The following is a 23,740-nucleotide window of genomic DNA, read 5'->3' on the forward strand; positions in this document are numbered from 1 at the left end:
GATGCTTTTGAAAAATGGAGAGAGGTTAGAACACAGAAAGGTTTACAGACCCATGCAGAGCTGGATAAACACTGAAGCTTCAGAGTCCACCACATGGTGACCTGAGTGAGCATCGAGGAGGAGGGGGGGGTGGAAGGATTATGTGGAATCTTATATTCTTTATACTTTTATGTTTGCTCATTAACTGATCCAATGCATTACACATAGCATTACACATATCACGTATACATGCACCGTGTCCTTATATGACCACTGCAACACACGAACCTTGCACGATACTCACCTCACCACAGGTGTTTTATCTCACATACACAGACTCAACAACAGCTCCTTATAAGGACTATTTTTTAAACTCTCAAGGACAAGTTATTGCTACATTCACATATTTATACGCTGACCACAAGGTGCTGACACAGATAAAGCTACACCTTTTTCTTTGATCCTCCTCTGTAAGTTTCGATCACACTATATGCTTGTGGTAGAACTGGGCCTGCAGAAAATCAGCAGAAGGAGAAAACCCTCCGAACCTTGGGACGAGAGTAAATAAAAGAGACTTTCAGAAACTGTTGAGTTGCTAAGTCACCCAGTTTATTACATGCAGCATGGAGAGAAGTTCAGCTATGCGTACAGGATACACAAAGTAAGTTCTCTGCCCGCTCTTGGGGCGTACAATCTTTATATACTTGAGCATATAGTGTGATCGAGATAAAACACCTGTGGTGAGGTGAGTATCGTGCAAGGTTCGTGTGTTGCAGTGGTCATGTAAGGACACGGTGCATGTATACGTGATATGTGTAATGCTATGTGTAATGCATTGGATCAGTTAATGAGCAAACATAAAAGTATAAAGAATATAAGATTCCACACTGTTAATGAACAATGATCAGAAATCAAGAGAAAATAAATATAAAAGCTGTACAGACATTTGACCTTTGACCTTTGCTTACAGAAAAGACAAAAGGATCTTTTATGAAAACTGGGAATCCTTCACTTCATAGGATTTGCCGAGTTCATTATCATCACTATCCCTCCTCCTGCATCTTATCCCATCTCTCCCCCTATCCCTTTCCAACCCCTGGCACAGTCTAGTCCTGTGAAGGCTGTTTCGTCATGAGCCGGGGATCCAGCCGAAGATTTCTGCCTTTTAATAAGACACTTTTTTCTTACCACTGTAACTTTTGCTGCTTTGCTAAAGTGCTCATGATTGATAGGCCGGGTTTCTGTAATATAACAATGAGTAAGGTCTTTTACCTTTGAGATAACACTTGTTATGAGTTGACACTATACAAAATAAATTGAATTGAATTGAATTATGAAACGATATCAGTAACGTCCTTCAGACTAAATGTTACATTCATGAAGCAAGATCATAACATGTTTTTTTTTTTCACCTACTCCCAGTTTCCCACAAAGTATTAAACTGTGGGAAACTGGGAGCAGAAAGAAGTTCATTAAAAGCATCAAATTAAAAAAGAAATGTCATCACATGATCATTGAGGGGAAAACAGTTTCATACAATTTGTCAAACATTTTAAAAAAGCAATACATGTTCAAGATTACATTCAAGGCGTCATATATCAAAAATTAAAAACAAAACATCAAATAAGCTGCCAAAGTGACATTTTGGCCTTGTGTCCATGAGTCAATGATTTGACTCGGACGCATAGAGGAAAAAAACCCTGGCTGGTCAAGTGCCTCTGAATAATGCAAAATGAAAGAAAATAAATGTGTCATCGTTGGGCATTTTTGGACTGTAGGAACTTTTTCATAGTTCTAGGTACTTTTAGAACCTGCCCCTCTTTTTTATTTATTCTGCACCGCAGGAACTGAACTATTTTAGTTCCTGGAACCTCGTTTAGAGGAACCTTTTTTAGCTCCTGTGTCAGAGCAGGTACTCTCCCAGGTCCATGGCGGCGAGAATGCAGACGTAAAAAAAAAAGTTCTCATGGTTTGTAGTTCTCAGCGTTCTCAGGGAGTGGATAGTTCCTCTTCAAAAAGTTCCCAGAACCGATGGTCTAAAAAACACCTATTTCTGGATTCACTTTATACTGCAGTGGTTCATCACTGATGTATGAAATCTTGTAGCATCTTTTAAAAGGTCGTCATTTGTAACACTTCATGAAGAAACTCAGCTCATACGTGCAAATGTAGAGCAGAACGAGGCACTTCAACTGGGAGGGACTACAAATCCCAGTGGGGTTTTTTTCTTTTTTAGACAGCTGACGTTTGAGCTTTTTCACTTTCTTTAACATAAAATACTTTAATGTTGGTGTTGATGGAGACACTCAGAACGAGAGCCTTCACGACTTTGTTGAACTTCCTGCTGATTTCTGTTGAACCTCTTCGTAGTGTTTCTAAAACCAGAGAAGAAGAAGAAGAAAAGAAGAAGAAGGAGAACACAAGCTTTGTAAGGCTCAGTGTGTTTTTAACATTGTTCAAGTATGTGTGTTTGTGGGTGTGTGTACCTGCAGGTTGTTTAAGTGTGTCTGGCTGCTGCAGTGGGGCCCCTCGGCTGTGCTTTCGTGTTGGTAGAACACCGAGCACAGGTTACAGAAATAAGCGGGGACCACAAACTCATTTCCTGTTGAAGGAAACGGAAGGAAAAATAAAATTGTGACCAAGCATTTTCATCGCATGTTTGTTTTTCAAAGTCAACTTTAGCAGTCGTGACTCACCGAGGGGGTTGTTGGTTTTGAATTCCGGCAGTTTGAAATCGGCAGGGACGGAAGGAGACTGAGAGCGAGATCGCTTTGCTTCAGGTCCGACCGCGTCCCTCCTCTTTTTACTCACAACTAGAGAAGAGAGAGAGAGAAACAACCATTGAGAAACTGTGTTAACCTCCACTATCATTCACCTCAGTCAAGATATCAGCAGAGGAGCTGCTTTTCAACAGACAACTGTTTGGGGCCCCAGACCAGTAGGGGGCCCCCTGAGGTCTGACAAACTCCAGCTTCTCTGATTTTAGAAATATGCTGCTTTTCACCATTTCTCACGACAGGAGAACCAAATTCAGGGGCGCTTCTATTTGTCCAGAAAACCTGAGAATAAAACGTTTCTTTTCGGGTTAAAAAACGGCCTCAGCTCTCACAGCAGTCCTGTACCTTTAAGGTCGGCACAGCTCCTTTCTTCCTTCTCCCCTTCCTTCAAACATCCCTCCAGCTTTTTATTCTCCAGCCCGACAGACGCTGAGCCGCTCTCGGCTTTACTGGCTGTTTTCATTCCTGCTGTCCTCTGCACATTCAGTGTGCCATCAGTGGACAGTTTAGACGAATCTTTGTCCATTGATGATGATGAGGAGGCTTTCTTTTCTTCTTTCTCCTTTCCTGAAGTCGCATCTTTCCGTCTGGTAGATTTGCTTACTGTAGAAGACAACGAATAGGTCGAGAGAACAAATGAAAAGTGCTCCATCATTGGAGAGCAGTGAAGCTAAAGATGCTACAAGTGTGCAAGTGTGTGTGTGTGTGTGTTACCAGGGGTCAGTCTGGTGATCTTCTTAGGTTGGCCTCTTGTCCTGGGTGTTGATGTTTCATCCTTCACCTCATCTACGCTCACAAAGTAAAAAAAACAAACAGTTTTTGTTGGTACTGAAAACTTAACTACACTAACAAACTTCTAAATGCATCATCATAAAAACTTTACTTGTGTCATTGTCAAGTTTGCGTTTTTCAGATCTTAAAGTTGTCCCTGTTGGCTCCTCGTTGGACTTCTCCTCTTTGTCACAGCCAGCATTATCTACAGTCTAAAAGTAAACATAGGACAGGTTGAGAGTCAGTGTCTCCAGGTGCTTCTTGTCTTTCTAAATCCTTACCAGAAATCACATTAACTTCTACGTGTCTAAAGCCCTTAACAGACTGCTGTGTGAAGCTGAAATATGTCCTGGATGTATGGGATTTTTGGGGCCGATACCGATATCAATATTGGGGAGAAAAAAATCTGATACCGATATCTCTCTTAGGTCTATGTTCAATCTGTAGCGATAGATAGATATAGACATGTATTGCCTTGATGGAAAATATATATAATGAAGACAAGATGGTCCCTCAACTGGAAAGTAACCGCGCATGTAACTTTTGTAATCCATACAGCGCCCTCTGCTGGTGACAGAGAGCTGCTATTGTAATACAATGATGCGCAAATAAAATGGTATCTGACTGATGAATAATTCTTGTAATATCGGCACATATCTGAGATAAAAATGAGCCGATACCGATAGTCACTTGATATGCGAATATGAGCCGTAATTATTGGCTGGCCAATTTATCGGTTGAATTATAAAAGTAGACTTTTTTCAGTTCTTTTCTCGAGTTAAAGAATCTCCGTTTATTGGTTGGCTCTGCTTGGATGGATACCATGAACACTTTATGCACTAAACTTTGGATATCTCCAACACTTTCTTTTCTTGGGCTATTTTGGGGAATTTATCCACTAAGGGATTATGACTGGGAGTAAGTAAAAGAAGTCCAGACTTCTGGGCCTGACCTGGATTTGTTTCCTGTGACGACGCCTGCCGTCCTCTGATTGGCCCTCCTGGCTGACAGTGTGCTTATTAAGACTCCTTCTCGTTGGTGCGTCCTTTCCTTTTGTTTTCTCAGTGGAAGCATCCTCGGTTTTTCTTGCCGTTTTTCCTCTGGTCGATCTTGTTGGGATTTCCTCTTTATTTCCCATTGTACTTATTTTTCTACAGGAGCTTTCTCTGGATGACTGGAGGAGCTTTTTGTCTGCAGTGGTGTCCATCTTTTGCCTTGTCTCATGTCTTTCATTTGTCCTGTCTTGTTTCCTTGGTGATCTCTCCTCTTCATGTATGGGTGCTTTGCTTGTTGGATTGCTCCTCCCTGAAGGTCTACTGTCTCTTCTAGCCATGGCCTCCCCATTCTTCTCTTGCTTGTTTTCAGTCTCTGATTCTGTTGTCTTTGGCTGATCTTCAACAGAATCGTTGACCTGGTATGTGTCTTTGCTCCTTGTATTTAACTCTTTAGAATGAGCTTCATTATTTGTCTCTCGTTTCTTACCTGCACCGTCTGGAACTGCGGGTTTATCATCAGATTTGCCAGCTATTGGACCTGAACCTTCCTCTGGCATCTGCTTTAAAGTGGAAGCGTCCCTTTGGACCAGGCCACTGTCTCCATGACTTGTAGCTGCTGCTGCGTCTGTTTGTGTTGTCAGCATAGTCGCAGGACCTTCAGGATGAAAATGAATAACAACACACTGACCTTTAACCCTTTGAACTCTGCCATGACGATACGTCTGCCCAAGGATTAAAAAGTGTTTTTGCTTGTTGTGATTTCATTGATTTTTTTTTCTAATTATTACTGTAAATCTGTACGACCTAAACTAAAAGATTAAGTCAGTCAATAAAATATGAATAATGAAATATCTGACTTGAATTTTTTTTATCAGATTTTGAAATTAAGCGATTAATCGCGATTCAAATTTTTAATCATTGGACAGCCCTCCTTCAGATGCTTGAAATCAGAGTTACCTCAAAGATAAGAAAATCAATCTGTAACTGATTCTAGTTCAGGACTAGTTCAATAATTAAGGAGTCAAATGAGTCCATTTGAAACAGTTTTATGCAAAGATCTAAAAGAAGAAGCTTCAAATAATGACCTCAGAAAGAAACTTACAACATGATGATGTGAAACCTGAGTGTCTTATAACCCCGCATTTTGGTCAAGAGAACTTTGCGTCCAGGGGCATGATTCAGAAGACCGTACCAATTTGCAAACCGCTCAATTATCGAGGGAAGTTCTATGAAGAGCTGGAACCACTCATCAGTTGGATATCGATCTAAACTTTTATTTCAAGGCTTATTTTCATTTAATTCAGATGAAGCATCATAGATTAGGAAATTTAGTGCCAATTGAAATCAGAGTTTGTTGATCAGAATCCTTTATAGGAGCAATATGTAACTCTGACACCTAGTGGTTAAAATGGGTACTGCAGTCCAAATTCTAAACATTTTAGAGAGCGGTGTCCCCCCCACCCCCTCCAGGTTGCCATGTTGTGGACACTGAAGCTTCAGTGTTTAGCCAGCTCTGCATCAGTCTTTCTGTGTTCTAACCTCTCTCCATTTTTCAAAAGCATCTCCAACATTCATCCTAGTTTGACCACTTTTCTTCTTGTGGAGCTCATTCGAGAAATAGAAAAGCATACACCCGATCAAAAAAAAAGCCTTGGCATGTCTCAATTAAAAAAAAGGTCTCAGACTTACCATGTTGGGTTGTTTTTGTCTCAGCCCCTCCCCCTGGTATCACTGCCTCCACAGCAGCTTCCTTTGTGCTTCCTGCAGCCTGCCGTTTCATTTGTGAAGCTTTTGTCCTGGTCTGTGGTCCTCGTGCCGTGGATTCTGGTTCTGACAGGGTGCTTTCCCGAACCTGTGTCGAAGCTTTGACAGAGGTTTCTGTCGGCTGGGTCTCAACTGCTTGTGGTTGAATGTCTTTGGGTTTGTCTGTAGACTTTACTGGTACAGCCTCTGGACTTGTTTCTCCCCCTCTGCCCTCACCAGCTTTAGCTCCAGATACCCCAAGCTCCATCGGTTGTTCTGCATTATGTGCCTTGTCAATTTTTCCTTGACCTTCATGCTCAAATATTGTTACCTTTTCTTTTTCAATTACCTTGGCTGTGTCTTTTGACACCTCCAAAGATTTGTGTATCTTGAGTTCATTCAGTTTGACCTTGAAACTTTCTCGCGGATTTTGTGTTTCTGCAGATCTTGAGGGTACACTTAAAGCTGCTTCTTTAATATTTCTGTTTGTTTCAACTCTTGACTCCGCAAGCTTGTCCACTTGAGTTTTGGATTCCTGCTTAGTGGAGAGAGGTTCTTTTTTGGGAGCAAAGACCTGTCCAACTTTAGCAGTCTCTTTCAGCCCTACTTTAGGTTCTTTGTCATTGGTTACAGATTTGCCAGGTTCAGGATTTAGTTTGGGAACACCGGCGTCAGTCTGATTTTCTAAAGCTTCAGTTACATCCTGTGCAATCCTTTCGTTTGATACAGCTTCTGTCACAGCTAGGTTTCCTGATAGAGTTTCTGGTTTCTGCTTACTTGAGACAATTTCCTTCTTGAATGCCAAGACCCCTTCTCCAACCAATGGGCCTTTTCCCAGTTCAGTTATTGTCCTGTTTTCTAGCTTATCAACTACAGACGTCTCTACAAGACCAGATTCTTTGACCCTGGTGTCAGATTTGTCAGTTACAGGTTTTGATTTGGAGTCACCAGCATCAGTCTGGTTTATTGAAGGTTTATCTTTCGATGGCACAGTCCCATCCTTTGCAATCCTTTCATGTAATGCAGCTCCTGCTTCAGCTTGGTTTTCTTTCTGTATGGTTGTGACCATTCCCTCCTTGGAAGCTAGGACCTTGGCTTCCAACAATGGGCCTTTTCCTAGTTCAGTTTTAGTACTGATTTTTGACTTTTCAATCCGCCCCACTAATCCAGGTCCTTTAACACCAGTTGCAGATATATCAGGTATTGCTTTCGCTTTGGGGACACCAGCTCCAGGCTGCTTTTCTGGTGCTTCAGATTTGGAGGGCACAGCAGTTGCATCCCCTGCAACCCTGCCCTTTGTCACAGATGCTGCTGCAGGCCGTGTTCCTTCAGATATTCCAGGTTTCTGCACTGTTGGGACCTTATCTTTCATCACAGCTGAGACCTCCCCTGCAGCAGCAGTTTTGGAGGCATCCTTGGCTGATGCTGCACCTGATTGTGTCGCCACCGCAGGCACAGGACCTTTAGGAGATCAAATCTCATTAGGATGAATATCAGGTTTGGTACGGATCATCCCTGTATTTCCCTTCAAACTTTAAACTTCTGATGTCTGCAATAAAAATGAGTCTGCCAGGGCATACATTGGTAGTTTGATAATAATGACGTCATTTCCTGAAGTATTTAACAAACAAAAGATCAGTACAAACTGAGCAAAAAGGTGATAAGTTAAGATAAGATTATTTGTATTGTCCCAGTGGGAAATTTGCCTACATAGTGCTCTGGTAGCACCACCCACGTTTCACACCGAAGGAAGCGACTCTAGCTGTCATGGTTCTTTTTTTTTTTTTTAAATGAAGTACCCTCTCAGAGTAGTTTGTGTAAACTATATTGTGTTTTCATTCCTTCCTGACACAGAGAGAGAGAGACTTACCAAGTGACGGAGAGCTGATGATTTGTCCGTTCAGCCTGATGACTAACCAAGTGTAACCAAGCGGTCGTTTCAGTTGACTGTGCCAAAGTCCAAACCGCTCAGCGTCTTTAACAAATTCAAACTCTACAAAGACCTGGAAAAACACAAGAACACACAGAGGTGACGGGTGAGACTGACAGGAAGTCTTCAACACTTGTGTGTGTGTGTGTGTGTGTGTGTGTCAGTGTTTGTACCTTGTTTAAGAGGGGCATGAAGTTTGTGACAGGACCAAACTCTCTCAGAGCTTCTCTGAGCTCCCTGGTCGCACTCGGTGAAATGTTACTGATGAAGACGGTTCTATTTTTCTCATTGAACAGACACTGCATCAAGAACAGGAAGTAGACATCCAAACCGAGAAGTCAACATGAGGAAAGACACTGCAAAAACAAACTGCATACCAACTTTTGCATTTGTAGCATTTGTTTTTTAAAGTAAAAGCCATAGATTCATTGGAGTAATCTGTACTAGTACTTTTTTCTAGTGTGGTGGAAGTTTCCCAGAGCGATGAGAACCGCAAAGACTCAATGTTCAGACAAAACGTAGTCTTTGTGTATTCATTTGCAGAGGAGAACGAGGGAGAGGGCATCAGTCTGATTTAGAGCAGGAGCAGAGCAGTGCACACAAAGTAGTGAGCTATCAGACTGACCAAGAGTCTGCAACACATTCTGTATTCTGTATGTGGCCTTGGGAGCAGCTGCCTTCTGTTTGCAGGGAGGAAAGGTTCAACAAGTATCCAAACTTAATAAGAGAAAATATGGACAAAGCTGCACTTACAACTTTTTTTGTCAAGGCTACGAGTCAACAGAACACTCATACATAAACAGTCATAAAGAGGCTCCCTTAAAATTTCACTCAAGACTTTTGTGACATAGCTGAACAGACAGAGGTCTTCTCTGGGTCTTTTTTTAAAAGCACACTGTAGCTTTAAGAAGAAGAAAAAAAGGAGGTTGGTTATGTAAACAAATTCAAAGCTGCTCACACATTGACTAACCAGAAAGTGTGTGTGTGTGTGTGTGTGTGTGTGTGTGTGTGTGTGTGTTCGTGTTGATTACTTACACATCTCAGCAATCTCTTCAGAAACGTATAAAACTGAAGCTAAAACAGAAACATCAGAGAGGCAGCGTTAAAAGACAAAAAATACAGAGAGAACACTTTTTATTGTTTCTGTTTGAAAAAGAATTTCACTACAGTTTCTTCAAATGTTACCCAAAAGCGATCCCTAGCATCTACATTTTTTTCTACCCTTCTGTTGGGGGGCCAAGCGTACCGATCCGACCCTTAAGGGCGGAGCTAAACACACTGCAGTCTGTTGATTGGTGGAATGAATCGTCCATTAATTGACAACAGTAGAGTAATTTCAAGGTTGTTCTTTTATCAGCGCGTAGCACTGCCCCAAGCGTGTCTTCTTCTTCTTGTGATGAACAGCCGCATGCCAAGAAGAAAGAACACAAATAGCTGGACGTCCTCCATTGTTGCCCTTCGTTTGCCGTCCTTTGTGATGGACATTTTAACTGAACGAGACAAAAACTATCCACTGTCCTATATTCACAATAAAGCCCCCCCCCCCCACCCCCCAAAAAAGTGTAATTTAAACAATGTGATTCATATGCTTACAATTTTGAAGTTACCACGGAAGTCTATTACTGCAGCATGGAGTCTCGTCCCTCTTAAGTAAATGCCGTTTAATGCACACTCTCTCATGAAGTGTAACACATTTACCATTTTCGGCATCACGACAAAGGCCTGAAAGGAAAACAGAAAGAAGACACTACTGTTATTTACCGTAAATACTTTGATAATAATTTGATACCAACATATTGGCCGATATCTTTTTCCGATTTTTAGAGATAGATTGATATAGATATAATTATTTATTGTGTTGATCCCTCAAATGCAGTTATCAAACACTTGTGGAAAAGATTTACTGAAGACAAGATGGCCGTAAGTGTTGTTGTAATCCATATAGCACCCTCTGCTGGTGAAAGAGAACTGCTAGTGTAATACAATGAAACTCAAATGAAATTCTATTTGACTGGTGAATAAATCAAGTAATATCTGCACATATCTACGGTAAAATTAGCCGATGCCGATAGTCACTTTAAATGCTAATATCTGCCGATATTATCGGTCTGGCTCTAAAATGCATGGGTCCTGATTTTCACAATTTTTGCACATCTAACATGGAGACATGAAAACATGACATTACGACTGCAATCTTACAAACATTTAAAGAGAGAAACATCCCAGAATCTGTACTACTTATTAAAGACAAAAACAAACCATGCCCGACTGAGGAATAACGTAGAGTGAGTCTACGCTTCTGAGCCCGAATGGAAAGAGTAGATTGGCGACATTCTTCTCTGTGTAGAAACCCTCGTAGTAGTGTGGCAGTCCAAATATGAGTACGTTTTTATGACTGTGAGGAAGTAATCTCTGAAAGAAAAAGGGAATGAAGATACAGCAATAAAGAGATAAATCTGTATTGGAAAGGGACGATATGCATCAGAGAATCTTTTTTTTGCATACATATGTAAATATTGTAGAACTTATTGCGACTGATTTATTGAAACCTACCGAGTGTGTGAGGAAGTAGGGCCGCACAGAACCTGTTAAAAAAAGATACCATTTTAGAAAAATGAAGAAATTACACTTATGACGTACTAAGTCCTTTTGATTTCTTACGTATGAGCTCTGGATACAATTGCTCATGTAGCATCTCCCCAACAGTCACACGGGGTGCTCTGGATGGTTCTGCTGCAGCTGTTGGTTCAGTTTTCACAGGTGAGGCGACCTTAACAACAACTTTGGAGGCATCATCATCTTCTTTTCCGGTGAAGAAAGGAAAAAAAACTGGTTGGTTTGGGATCTTTCCATCTGAGTTGTTGATGATATCAAAAAAAGGTCTCAGACATACCGTGTCGTTTTTTTTTTACCGCAGCCCCTCCCCCTCGCATCGCTGCCACCACAGCAGTTTCTTTTGTGCTTCCTGCAGCCTGCTGATGCTTTAGTGAAGCTTCTATACCGGTCTCTGGTACCGACAGGGGGCTTTGCTGGACCTGTGTTGAAGCCTTGACGGAGGGTTCTGTCCGCTGGGTCTCAACTGGTTGTGGTCGACTGTTTACTGGTACAGCTTCTGGACTTGTTTCCCCCCCTTTGCCATCAACAACTTTAGCGCCTGATACCCCAAGCTCCACTGGTTCTTCTGCATCATGAGCTTTGACAGTTTTTTCTACCTTGGTCCCTGTGTCTTTTGGTACCTCCAAAAATTCTTGAATCTTGATTTCATTTTGTTCCAGCTTGACACCATGTGGCTGACTTTGTGGATTTGCAGATCTTGAAGGTACACTTCCATCTTTTCCAGCTGCCTCCTCCACACCAGCGTTGTTTTTGCGTCCTCCAGTCGGCTGTTCCTCTTGTGAAGCTTCTGTCCTGGTCTCTGGTCCTCGTGCTGTGAACGCTGGTTCAGACGGGGGTCTTTCCTGGACCTGTGATGAAGCTTTGTCAGAGGTTTCTGTCGGCTGGTTTTGAACTGAGCCGGTTGGCGGTTGACTTTCTCTGGGATTGTCTGCAGATTTTTCTGGTGCTGCCATCCTTTCGTTTGTTACAGCTTCTGATGGAGTTTTGGGTTTCTGCGTAGTTGAGACCGCTACATTTTCTTTTCCAACAACCTCGGCTGTGTCTTTTGGATCCTCCAAACGTTCTTGAACCTTCGCTTCCGATTCTTTAGGCTTCCAATTTTCTACATCAGACTGATCATCTGTGGATTTGGTAGGCTTACTCCCATCTTTAGCATCTGTTGCTCTGATGTTTTCGGCTTCTTGTGCAGATGGCTCATCCACTGGACTTTTGGGTTTCTGCGTAGTGGACACCGATCCTGCTTTGATTTTTGTTTTAATCACTGAGCATGTTGCTGGTTCTGGAGCTTTGGGTTCATCTCTCAGCCCCACTACAGGTTCTCTAACAGTAGTTTTAGTCTTTTTAGGTACAGGCTTCTGTGAGGAGTCCCCAGCATCAGGATGATTTTCAGTAGACCCAGACTTGGATCTTAAGGGTGTTTTTTGCTTTCCAGCTTCCGTTTTCACTTCTCCCTCCGCAGACAAAGCTCCTGTTTTCACTCTCTGCTGGGCTGAGACATGTGTCGCGTCTGAAACAAAGACTTTCCCCTCAGTGACAGTTGTCGCACCTTTGGGCAGTTGTCGCACCGTCTTCTCCTTGGAAACAGTCTCCTGTGAACAAACAGATTATATACAGTGTGAACACATATCATGATAACAAGAGTGCAATTTTCTGCCCGTCAAAATCTTGCATGATGGTACATATTGCTTGGATAGTGCCCATTGGTTGAATACTACTTTTCACAATGCATCATGGGATACAATGAGTGCACTAGGGTATGATCATGCTCACTCAGAAATATAAAATATGGTATCCACCATATAGTGAGTAGTGGGTGATTTTGGATACAGCATTTGGAAAAAGAGAGAGTTTGAAACCTTTTCTACGACTACGGGGATTGTCCTCCCGTTCACATCGAGGCTCTCTGCCATTTTCAGTTTCTGAGCACCTTCCTCTTTCTCGAAAATCACGATCGCCTACGGACAAACACACATGGAGAGCTTTGTGTTACAACCATCATCAAGATTTTGATATTCAGCACGAGATTGGTTCGTCAGTCACCCTGGTTCTTAGAGGTTAATGTCAGTCACAGTCTGTCAGCTGAAGTGTTCAAACACCTAACCCGCTTTGACTTTGTGCAATCTTTCAACTTTTCAAAAAGTCGCTGCATAACCACTATAATAATAATAATCTTTATTTATAGAGCACTTTTCAAAAACAAGTTACAAAGTGCTTTACAAGGACAGCAAATATAAAAACAGGCAGGTCATAGAATAATAAACAAGGCAAGAGTAAGGAATAAAAATCACTTTAAAATATAAAATTATTTTAAAACAACTACAATTCTAAAAAGTGAAAATATTAACAATTTAAAATCAACAAAAATCAGGAAAGACTCGCCGGAAAAAGTGTGTCTTAAGAAGGGACTTAAAAGAGATGACTGATTCTGCCGACCTAGGCTGCTGGAGCCACAAGAATGTCACTTTTTTTTGCGATATTCTGATGTTTTCTTTGCTGCACCTGTACAGCATGTTAGCTGTTGCATATCCCGTTTGTGAATACTCTGTATTTAGTGAGTTTAGTCGGTTTGTCATGTCGGCTAGTCATCAGTGCAGCGAGGTCTCTGTGAACATGCAAGAAAGCAAAGAGGAACACACTCGCTGAACATACCTCCGATCGGGCCCGGAACAGAACCACCGACTTAGTTTTTCCAAAGTTCTCCGCGGCTGAGAGCACTTCACAGTGAGAGAGAGATTTGTCAACCCCCTGCAGTTTCACCACAGTTGGAGGCGACACTTTTACAGACTGTGATAAGGAAGAGAGAGAGAGAGAGAGAGAGAGAGAGAGAGAGAGAGAGAGAGAAAAAAAGCAGCTCAGACTTAAGACCAAATACAGCGTTCTTAATCCTTATGTTCAAATACTGGTACATTCGACGTGCAGCTACCTTCGCTGTGTTTTTTCGCACCTCTGGAGATTCTTGACACTCAGTGTCAGATTGTTTGAGACTTTCTCCATGTGGCTGACTTTCTGAATGCACACATCTCGAAGGTGCACTCTCATCCTTCCCGGCCGTTTCAGCTGCTGACTCAGCGAGCTCGTCCTCTTGAGTTTTGGGTTTCTGTGCTTGGGACGTCTGGACCTTCTCGTCCAATGAGGGGCCTTTTGCTGCTTCTCTAACTCTCCCGTTTGCATCAGTGCCTTTCAGCCCAACTCCAGATCCTCCGATACTGATCGTAGACCTTTCAGGTACGGGTTTGTGTTTGGAGTCACCAGTGACAGACTGAGTTTCTGGAGATGTGGTCTTGGATTCCAAAGAGGTTCCTTGCTTTGCCTGCTTTCTTTCTTTTTTGGCCCCAGAGATCCTCTTGATCAACATGATTTTCGCCTTGGATACCAAGACTCTTGCCCTGTTTACAGTCCTCACTACTTCAGCTGAGACGTTCTTTTTCCCATCCATGAGTTTTCCCGTCGCCTTTCTTCTGAATCTCAGGCCCCTCTGCGGAGGAATATTTGGTTTGGGAGGACGAACTCCTGTGGTGGTCGTGGTCTTTGTGGAATAAGTGGTGTGATGTGTGGCAGGTGTTCTGTAAGTAAAGGAGTAAGGAGGAGGAGGAAGAGGGGGAGGAGGAAGAAGAGGAGGAAGAGGGGGAGGGGGAGGAGGAGGAGAAGGGGGGAAGAGGGGAGGAGGAGGAAGAGGGGAGGGGGAGGAGGAAGAGGGGAGGAGGAAGAGGATGAGGAGGAAGAGGAGGAGGTAAAGTGAAGGTAAAGACAGAGAACATGTTAGTGGGCTGCACAGGGTCAAAAATAGAAAAATGAAGGAATCATGTTCACTTCCTGGATAAGGGACAGAAGTTAAATTGCAAATAAATTAAAGACTGTCTAGGTTAAATGGAAACTAAGTTCCCGGTGTGGTCTAAATTAAAAACATGACTTACCTTGAAGGAGGCCTGAAAGAGTCTCGTAGCTTTTCTTTCACACATCTCAAAACTATTGTTTGTCCTCTCACGCAGATGGTTCTCGAGCTCCTCAATTTCTCGGCATCTTCCTCTCTCTCGAAAACAACGATTGCCTACGTGTGAGCACACAAAAAGGCGGACATCTTCAATCGATGGGAAGTCAAAAGATTCAACATTAGCCATGTTCAGACGGCCGTTTCAAGCCGCCATACTTAATCAGATAGTGTAGGGAATAAAGGGGGGAAGAAGTGATCTCCCATCTGTACCGTCTTCAGAGTATTTGGGTATACCCGTGAATGAGCATAGAACTAAAACAGATAGAGTGTGCACCTTTACCACAATCTCTCTGCATTGGGCGGCTCGTCGTCACATTCTTATCCAACACAATCTATCATTGGGTTATCGAGCACCCCTCCATACACACCTTTTCATGTTCTCTACACGTACCTCCTTTCTGGACCGATAGAGCGTCACAGACTCGGTTTTCCCAAAGTAATCCACAGCTGCGGCCACATCGCTGTGAGAGAAACTTTGTTGAATGTCTTTTAGTCTCACCTTGGATTGATGTGACAAAGGGAGAGAGAGAAATAAACAAATAAAGATAAAAGAGAGTAAGCATCTGTGTTTTATGGGGCAAATAAAAACTGTAAGGGAACTGTCCGTTTGATGTTCGACCACCTGGTGGGTTCCCACTTTTTTTCAAGAGGTGTAATTGCCCCTTAAGAATTTGCATTCCTATTGGTGTGTTGGTTTATTGTTGCATGACTGTTCATTGATGTTGAGCCTGACTGACCTCAGAAAACAACTGTAATGTCTTCTCTCTGTGCATGTAGTAAAAAAGGTTTTCTGACTCATCACACCGAGTTTGGACTTCTTAAAGGCTTTATATGTGATTTTTCACACTTCAATGTAATAGAAATCAAGTATATCCTCTGAAAATAACTCTGTGAGTCATGACTGTCTACAATGGGTATAACACCTGAGTCCCACTGTCTGTGATGTTTTCAGAGTTTTCAGAGTCCTATCTTCAGTTTGTTTACATCGCCAGGATGGCCGGCCGACTCCTCCCCTCGTGTATGAAAGTTGTTTAATTGAGGGACTAGAGAAAAGAAGAATAACATACTGTACTCACTGCTTAACTACGTTTCTAGATCACGCTCATTTCAGGTAAATTTACATGCAGTGTGAAGACATGAGCATAATAAAGATCGCTAGCATTAGCATGCTAACACAACAATGCACCGCAAGTTGTTTTGGTTTCATGCTGGTGCTCAAGGGCGACATCTGCTGGATCAAAAAATTGCATATAAAGCCTTTAAGAGAACTAGCAATTCTCATTTTTGGAAGACATTTAACAGTTGAACGGAGGTTGCCAGATTTCATGATGTGTAATGTAAACACACATTTTAACAAATAACAACTTGAATCTCTGTGGAACAACTTGCCTGCCTCGAGGCCGGAGGCGAGGTGGATGATGTCATCTTGGCTAGCTCAGCCAATAAGGCAGGAGCCAGAGATTTAACCACGGACTCCAAGTCAATCGGATCTGACAGCGACTGGACGGCTTAAGAGAAAAAGATGAAATTAATGTCAAGACAAAATAGAAGCTTGATGTTAGAAGCTGTGATTTGCTGAACTAACTGAAGTTGACCAGATCTTAAACTGGGAAATATCATTAAAACAAAATAAAGTTATCAATGATAAGCACTTTTTTTTAGCTCAGTCATACTCCTAAATATGTTCCATTAAAGACAAATCTTTACAGTGATGACATAAGAGGTCTTATCGGTCCAACTCTACCTGTTGGCGACCTTCTCTTGTCAACCCTCCGCGGTGGGGAACATCTATCGTCGCTCCTCCAAGGTGGCGAGTATTTCTTGCTAACCTTCCTTGGTGAGGACTTTCTATTGGCAACTCTTCCTGGTGATGACTGCCTCTCGTTGCTCCTCCTCTTTGGTGACCGTGTCTTGCTAGTCCACCATGTTGGTGACCGTCTATCATATGCCCTCCTTGTTGGCAATCGGGTCTCCTTACTCCTCCTTAGGGGTGATCGCCTGTCATGAAATTTCCTTGGAGGTGATTGTCTGTCATCCTTCCTCCTTGTTGAGGACCATCTCTCCGGGCTTGGTGAGCGTGACCGTCTCTCCGGGCTTGGTGAGCGTGACCGTCTCTTTGGGTTCGGTGAGCGTGACCGTCTCTTTGGGCTCGGTGAGCGTGACCGTCTCTCCGGGCTCCGTGAGCGTGACCATCTCTCCGGGCTTGGTGAGCGTGACTGTCTCTTTGGGCTCGGTGAGCGTGACCGTCTCTTTGGGCTCCGTGAGCGTGACCGCCTCTTTGGGCTCCGTGAGCGTGACCGCCTCTTTGGGCTCCGTGAGCGTGAGCATCTCTCAGTGCTCTGTGTGGGGGAAGAAGGGCTGTACCTTTGGGAGCGAAAAAGACAGAGACCCGGTGAAAAAATGGACTGTTAGGTGGGGTTTGTTTCTAATGTATAAATCTAATGAAGAAATCGTGAAACAGACTGGAGATTATAACACCATTTAATCGGCCGAGGTCAGACAACTTCATCAAACAAGCATGCTTCCAAATCCCTTGACTGACAAAGTGCTGACAAAGTAACAGTGTTCACAGTCCTGCTTATATTCTGTCAAAAAGGTGCAACCCACAAATTCCTTTCTATTTGGGTGCATCACCATAAACAATGAAGATGACATGACACTGATTTGTATACGTATCAGCAACATATAGTTGGCTCCTCTCCATATATAGATCTGCTACTACTTAGGTGCTTCGCTCATATAAGGTTACAGCTTAAGACACCTAAAGGTAGGAGTGTCAACACGTGGTAGGCAGACTTGAATAATACATTTCACGAAGTTACCAAGACGAATGAATTTCATGAAAATTTCGTACTAACATGGACTAAATAATTTTACATATATAACTAATTAAACCTAGTTGGGTAGTTGGTTTCCACAAGATAGTGAAGCCTTCTGTTCTCCCCTTTAAAAGCTGGTATCCTTGTTTACACAGTACAGACCTGTGGCTGTATCCAGAGCGTTGTGGAGATTGTGATCGGCTACTTTGGCGATGAGGGATGATCGATTTGGAACTGGAGCGACTTCCATGCCTGGTGTTCTTTGCAGAGGTTGATGTGGAGGGCTTTGCAATCCCACCAGAGTATAATTTAGGGAATCTGAAAAAAAAGGACAATTATTAAAACACAACAACTCAAACTGAATTTAGCATATTTAGCGAACAAAAGCCAAGTCAGTATTTTGCAGCATTGTAGCGGTTCTGCAGACAAACATTACAATAACCTTGAGTACTTTATTCTGAAAGAATTTTACATTTTACAATGCTTTAACATTTTTTTGCAACCCGAGTTACAATTCCCAAAACTCCGATCGAGGTAATGATCAAAAATAATCCCAAACAAGTAAGGTGAATAAAGAAAAAAACTGACTGTTTTCTGAGGACTTTGCTATTCTTCTGGTGTTGGACGCTGAAGTTGTGGGAGAGCCAATCCTATTAGTCAAAACAGACATAAAACATCAAGATAGGCCCCTTTATCATCAACATCTCTATCACCATCACAATCCCAGCTGCAGAGTTTGGATTGTCTGACATCACACATTTCATCAATAATACAGAAGCCTTAAAAAAGTCACTTTAAATGTAAAAGTATTGGCATCATAGTTGTGGGTGTGAAGAGTCTCTAAAGCGCAAATGTCCATCCAGTGTGTATTAATGTAAAAGAGCAAGTCTATTAAAGCTATTAAAAAAAAAAGGCTGAGTTGAATTCATGGCTTAGGCAAAGGCCCAAGAGTTGTGACAAAATAAATGTGATAAGCGTCATCAAAACTATAAGGACACTGAATATTTAGTAACTTTGTAAACTCTTCAAACTCGTAGGTAATAAATACAGCAGTGCATTTGACAAACAATCACAGCAACAAAAATCTTCTTTTTTGGTTCCTGATCATGCAAGATCTTGTCCTTGGGTCCGAGCTAGTATCCAAGTTTCCCAAAGTTCCCTGAAGGTCATCGCTGCAGAAATTCACTCGAGTACAGACCAGGAGAGAATATACACACACAAACTGAGATATCTAGAGTAGCTGTGGTAAGACATGGGAAACTGGGAAGCTGGTTGTATCATGCTGAAATATAAAATAATCTCTTCTGATCGTCGTTCTGATTTGTTGGGAATCACTGTGTAGTCTGTCATGACCGTCACTTCAGTCAGGTCACAAAGTTATTGCTATGTAATCGCCTAATCTGACTTCCAGAATTCCTCAAAGAATTACATATGATAATTGAGAGAACAAAATTTGGCATAATAAACAACCAAATATTTCCAAAAAGAAGAGCGAACAGGACGACTTTTCTACTCACCTTCAAGTCAGTACAGTCTTTGTTACATAGAGAACAGGTATGAGGAAAGATTTTTGGTATGGCCACAGCATAGTCATACAACATCTCTGGTGATGGCTGGTCCTTGGAGACAGCAACCTCGTCTTTCAGCTCCCCTTTGAAAGTTGGTACATTCATTTGGCCTGGAATGACACCAGTGACAGGAACTGCTTTTTCAAAATCTCCTGGCATCCATGCTCGGCCTGGCTCTGACACTGCTAGCTTCTGTGGCAGCACTGTCTCTTTCTTTGCTTGTTGCTGCTGCATAGGCGGCTTCTGGGCCTGCTCCACTGGCTGCTTCTGGATCAGCTGCATTGAATGATGCTGCATTTGCTCAGTCTGTTTTCCCTTCTGCCCCATGATATATTTAACAACTGACCCTTTACCTTTGGATTTACTTGCCTCCTTTAGGTCACTGGCATCATTGCTACCACTCAGAACAAGACCAGGTTGGCTGGGATGTAAGCCATGAGACAGAGTGGAAGGTAGTTGGGTTTTCAGTGTTGACTGGCAATCTACTTCCTGTTGATTCAATGGAACAGGTTTGGGGGCCTCAAACTTGTAAACCTTAATGTCTGTGTCTTTCTTTGGCCGAGGGAAGGAGCTGAGGGTATCTTGGAAAGTCCAATCATTGCTACCAATGAGCACAAGGCCAGGTTGACTGGGATGTATGCCGTGGGACAGAGAGGATGGTAGTTGGGTTTTCAGTGTTGACTGGCAATCTACTTCCTGTTGATTCAAAGGAACCGGTTTGGGGGCCTCTGACTTGTAAAACCTCATGTCTGTGTTTACCTTTTGCAGAGGGAAGGAGCTGAGGGTATCTTGGAAAGTCTGCTTGGGTAGCATCTGTGATTGTGTCGTCTTATCACTGCTTGGAGATGCAGAACTTAGAGCTGAACTGCATGAAGAGCCAAGACTAGTAAAGGAACTCTCCTGCTCTGTATCTTTCTTCTGAAGTGGTTCTCGACAGTTTCTGTTATCAGCCGTATCCATCGTAGACACATATCCACTCCCACCGCTATTGTCTCTGTCCTTTTGGAGGCGTATTTGGTGCAAGATGAGTGGCAGGTTAGCAGGGGTCATCTGGTCTTCAGGATAGGAGATAAGAAATTCCAAATCTTCTTTCTCAAGTCCAAAGTGCAGAAGGATTTTAGCAGCAGTTTCAGAGGTGAACCTGGGTTTCCTATGTTCCGGGGCGGCTGCAGGTTTGTCTGAGGCTCTAAGGTCATAATCACATAACCCTGGACTGGTCTGCATATTATGTTCTCTTTGCCCCTGGGTGGAATTTGGGTTCCCAGGGGCATAGGGGTTATAAGAAGGATTGGACATGGTGTCAATGCACTTCTGAAGTCAAGCAGTTGATCTTTGTAGCAGTTCGAGAATGGGCATTGCCTTTAGGGTTGCAGCTTTGCTACCAACAGGTCAACAGCTTTGTCAGTGCTAGTTCACTTTTCAGTTGAGCCAGCGGTAAGGAGGCAGTCCATGGGTCAGTCAGGAGCTAGATCCCTGTGAGCCCTCCAAATAGAGGGCTACTGTGAGCCAAGAAAAAGAACAACGGGCAGATTGCTCTGATAAAAAATGTAATGGGACTATACTTCAGCTTTTTTGTTGGGTAAACTCCGCCATCCGGAAGGTTGTGTCTTGACTTGTTCACTTAGGTTCTTCCTGCTGGAGAAAAAGTAATTTCATGTATCTATTATGAGAGAAAAGATAAGACAAGGCAAATGCAACAAAGCACAGACAAAGAGTGAAAATGGGTAACGGGGCACATCAGAAACAGACACATTTTTTGGCATCACTTTGAGTAACTTGCAGGGTTTTGCACCAGTAGACTAAACAATGCACATCTTGAAATTCAAATTCTCCCTAAAGCAATTTCCTTCTCAAAACATCATACACCACAATACCATAATTCTGACGATCTTGAAAACACAATGTTGAATGCTCATAGGGACTAGAGACTATGTAATTATATACCCCTGGAACCAAATAAACTGGGTTTCAGGTTGAATAGTGTAGCAACAACAAATTATACAGAAGAAAGAATATGATAAACATTGCGATAGCCTAATCATCATACACATCAATAGATACAATTCTGTTGTCTGTCATTGGTCATCGACAAGGTGTCTGGCTCTTTTAACCCTTGGCTGAACCCAATGTTAGGTGCTTTATAAAATGTGCACTAACTGTACAATACCGGGAAAAACGACATCAACATTTTTTTTTTTTTGCATATGCTGTGATATCAAACATGTCTAATATGGGAATGCATTAGACCGTGAGATCCGACTCTGAACTCCATCTCCTGACAACAAGTTGTCTGTTATGTAAGTATTTAATGATATAATTGAGCCAAAAAAGGATGTTAAAGATGGTATATAAGAACTGAAGTAAAAGAAAACAGATCCTTGATTCATTATACAAAAAGACTCAACGTATGGTCCTAGATAACAGTAGAGGAGCCTCACTTGATTTTATTACAGCCCTTGCACGTTGTGGACACATCAACCTAGCAACATGAAGTGTTTTGGCTGAATTTCTGCTAAAAGCTTTCTGAAATCCGCCCTATGTGCATGAATAACAAACAAATTGGCACAGACACCTGCCCGGTCATGAATCACTTGTTTTGACGTAACTTCCTCAAACTGTGAACTTTAGAAACCGAGACGAGCAGCATTGAGACGTCAATGGCTCTCAGGCTAAGTGAGAATGTTTGTCTTCTCCACCTGTCATGTCGCGCCATTTGTCGCATTGTCTCATCTTGTTCAACCACAGAATTCCTCTGAATCGCCTATCATCAAGTCTGAAATGAAAGCTAGATTCAATACAGTCACCCCCTCCTCCCCCCTTTTCCCCCTTCAAAATAAAACGATATTTCAGGGATGTAAATGTCATCTTTGCTCCTTAAATAGCGTCTTGAAACCTTTGCATGAACACATGCCCCCACACCCACCCACCAGATCCAGACTCTGCAAACCATGAACATCCGTTACCAAATGGACCTAGACGAGACTTAAGAGCCACATCGACCAATTATATATATATATGCAAAGGGGGCGGGGACCTATAGTGGGCCCTTAAGCTGTCTGTAGGCTAAATAGCATATGTTGTAGGCTATATAGTAATATAGTATAGTATTTATGGTTTAGTATCGGCTGTATATATTATGACAAATAATAGTGCACATCATTAAATACCATGATTTATATTTGTTTCAGTATTTAATACTAGATTGTGAGTCCAGTTGTTGAGTCAAATACTGTGTATGTGTTATTAGGGGGTCTCTTCAGCCAAATGGACTATATAATAAAACCCACGAAAAAAAGGTTACGAAAAACTGCAAGGTAAACAGAAATAAAGCAGACAGACGACTAGGTTTTTAAAACTCCAGACAGCAGCGGGGGTGGAATCAATGACATTACAAACAGGCCACAGCTGTTTGTTTGCTGCCGAAGTTGAGAACCCCCTTGGCAGTGGAGGGGGCCCTCTCTGCTCTACAAAATACATTGTGTGTCTTGATTGCAGCAAAACAAAATAGAGACTCAAATCTAGTCAAACCAACTTTATTCGAAAATTCAACTAAATAACAAAATGCATGTTAAATTTGGCTCAAAGTGGGCCCCCCCTTGAGACAACAGGGGGCCCGGGCGGTCGCACCTTCTGCCCCCACACTCGCTTCCGCTACTGCCTAAAACTTATGAGCAAAGACAGCACACACACATCACACATTTTTCTATTTCTATTTCTTTGTAACATACCTGCAGTCATCACAGGTGCGTGCCTTGCGGCGACCTTCTGCTCACTCTCATCCTCGCACTTTTTTAGGAAGGTATTTCTGAAGAGCCTGACTCACCCAGGAGATCTTCGGCTGTCCCACTTCGTTACTTACTGCCTGCTTCATGTACGTCAGGGGGAGTTTATCACTTTAACTTTAGAACTTCGACGCACCGTTTCTGGCCTTCAGAATAAAAGCGCTGAAGTTTGAGTGGCAACCGTAGTCATCGGGTACTGCCTCCTCCCACCAGAAAATGAGAAAAAGGGGGATGATATGTCCTCTTTAAAGTGCGACCCTATCTATTTACAGGCTATCTTCTCATCTGCTTTTTTAAACATTGCTGTACACATATAAACAACACAACTTCAGAAGGTCAACACTTTTATTTGTATTTTTTTATACTCAGGTCTAATTACAGATTTTTTTTCCTCAACTGTTTATAGTTTCTTGCTTTATATTACACATGTATTTTTTTTTATCTCTGCACGGGTTATTTCTTGTATGAATCTATTTTTAATTGCACAGTTTAAGTTTGATTCATCTAGGGGTATTCTTTAAATCTTTTTTTTCGGGTTAATATATATGTATGGGAGGGGGGGGGGGGGTGCGTCGGTTTTGTGGTTTAATTTGTAACAAATGTTTCATGTCATGTACGTCTTTGTAACCTGCAACTGGATGATTTGAATTGGGATCAATAAAGTATCTCTCTATCTCGAAGACGACGACTTTTATTCTGAAGGCCACGCACCAAAACAGGAAGTCGTCACTGTTATTCGCGGAACTTGGAATTTCTGCCTGGCTGCAAC

The 23,740-nt window shown here is 42.4% G+C and overlaps 2 protein-coding genes across 3 annotated transcripts; both read right to left on the reverse strand.

Moving 5' to 3' along the window:
* Positions 1-566: 566 nt before the first annotated feature.
* On the reverse strand, positions 567-15,615 carry LOC109998350 (microtubule-associated protein futsch). 2 transcript variants are annotated; one of them, XM_020653150.3, is made up of 22 exons: positions 15,194-15,615; positions 14,726-14,859; positions 13,735-14,374; positions 13,461-13,595; positions 12,668-12,766; positions 11,089-12,400; positions 10,857-10,997; positions 10,749-10,780; positions 10,455-10,607; positions 9,789-9,917; positions 9,231-9,269; positions 8,369-8,494; positions 8,136-8,268; positions 6,212-7,726; positions 5,010-5,177; positions 4,480-4,919; positions 3,640-3,739; positions 3,471-3,542; positions 3,102-3,359; positions 2,676-2,792; positions 2,466-2,581; positions 567-2,354 (listed from the first exon to the last, which is right to left on the reverse strand). In XM_020653150.3, exons 3-22 carry the CDS (start codon positions 14,245-14,247, stop codon positions 2,301-2,303), a joined length of 5,652 nt encoding a protein of 1,883 aa, XP_020508806.3. In that variant the 5' UTR covers positions 14,248-14,374; positions 14,726-14,859; positions 15,194-15,615; the 3' UTR covers positions 567-2,300. The 2 variants fall into 2 exon arrangements, with proteins under 2 accessions (XP_020508806.3, XP_065806443.1); XM_065950371.1 differs by having other exon boundaries at positions 4,480-5,177; positions 15,194-15,614.
* Positions 15,616-16,116: 501 nt separating this feature from the next.
* On the reverse strand, positions 16,117-17,160 carry LOC136177361 (putative uncharacterized protein ENSP00000383309). Its single transcript, XM_065950375.1, has 2 exons — positions 16,547-17,160; positions 16,117-16,310 (listed from the first exon to the last, which is right to left on the reverse strand). Exon 1 carries the CDS (start codon positions 17,128-17,130, stop codon positions 16,834-16,836), a length of 297 nt encoding a protein of 98 aa, XP_065806447.1. The 5' UTR covers positions 17,131-17,160; the 3' UTR covers positions 16,117-16,310; positions 16,547-16,833.
* Positions 17,161-23,740: the final 6,580 nt, after the last annotated feature.

The sequence above is a fragment of the Labrus bergylta genome, chromosome 22, assembly GCF_963930695.1.
Source record: "Labrus bergylta chromosome 22, fLabBer1.1, whole genome shotgun sequence".
Classification (NCBI taxonomy): Eukaryota; Metazoa; Chordata; class Actinopteri; order Labriformes; family Labridae; genus Labrus; species Labrus bergylta.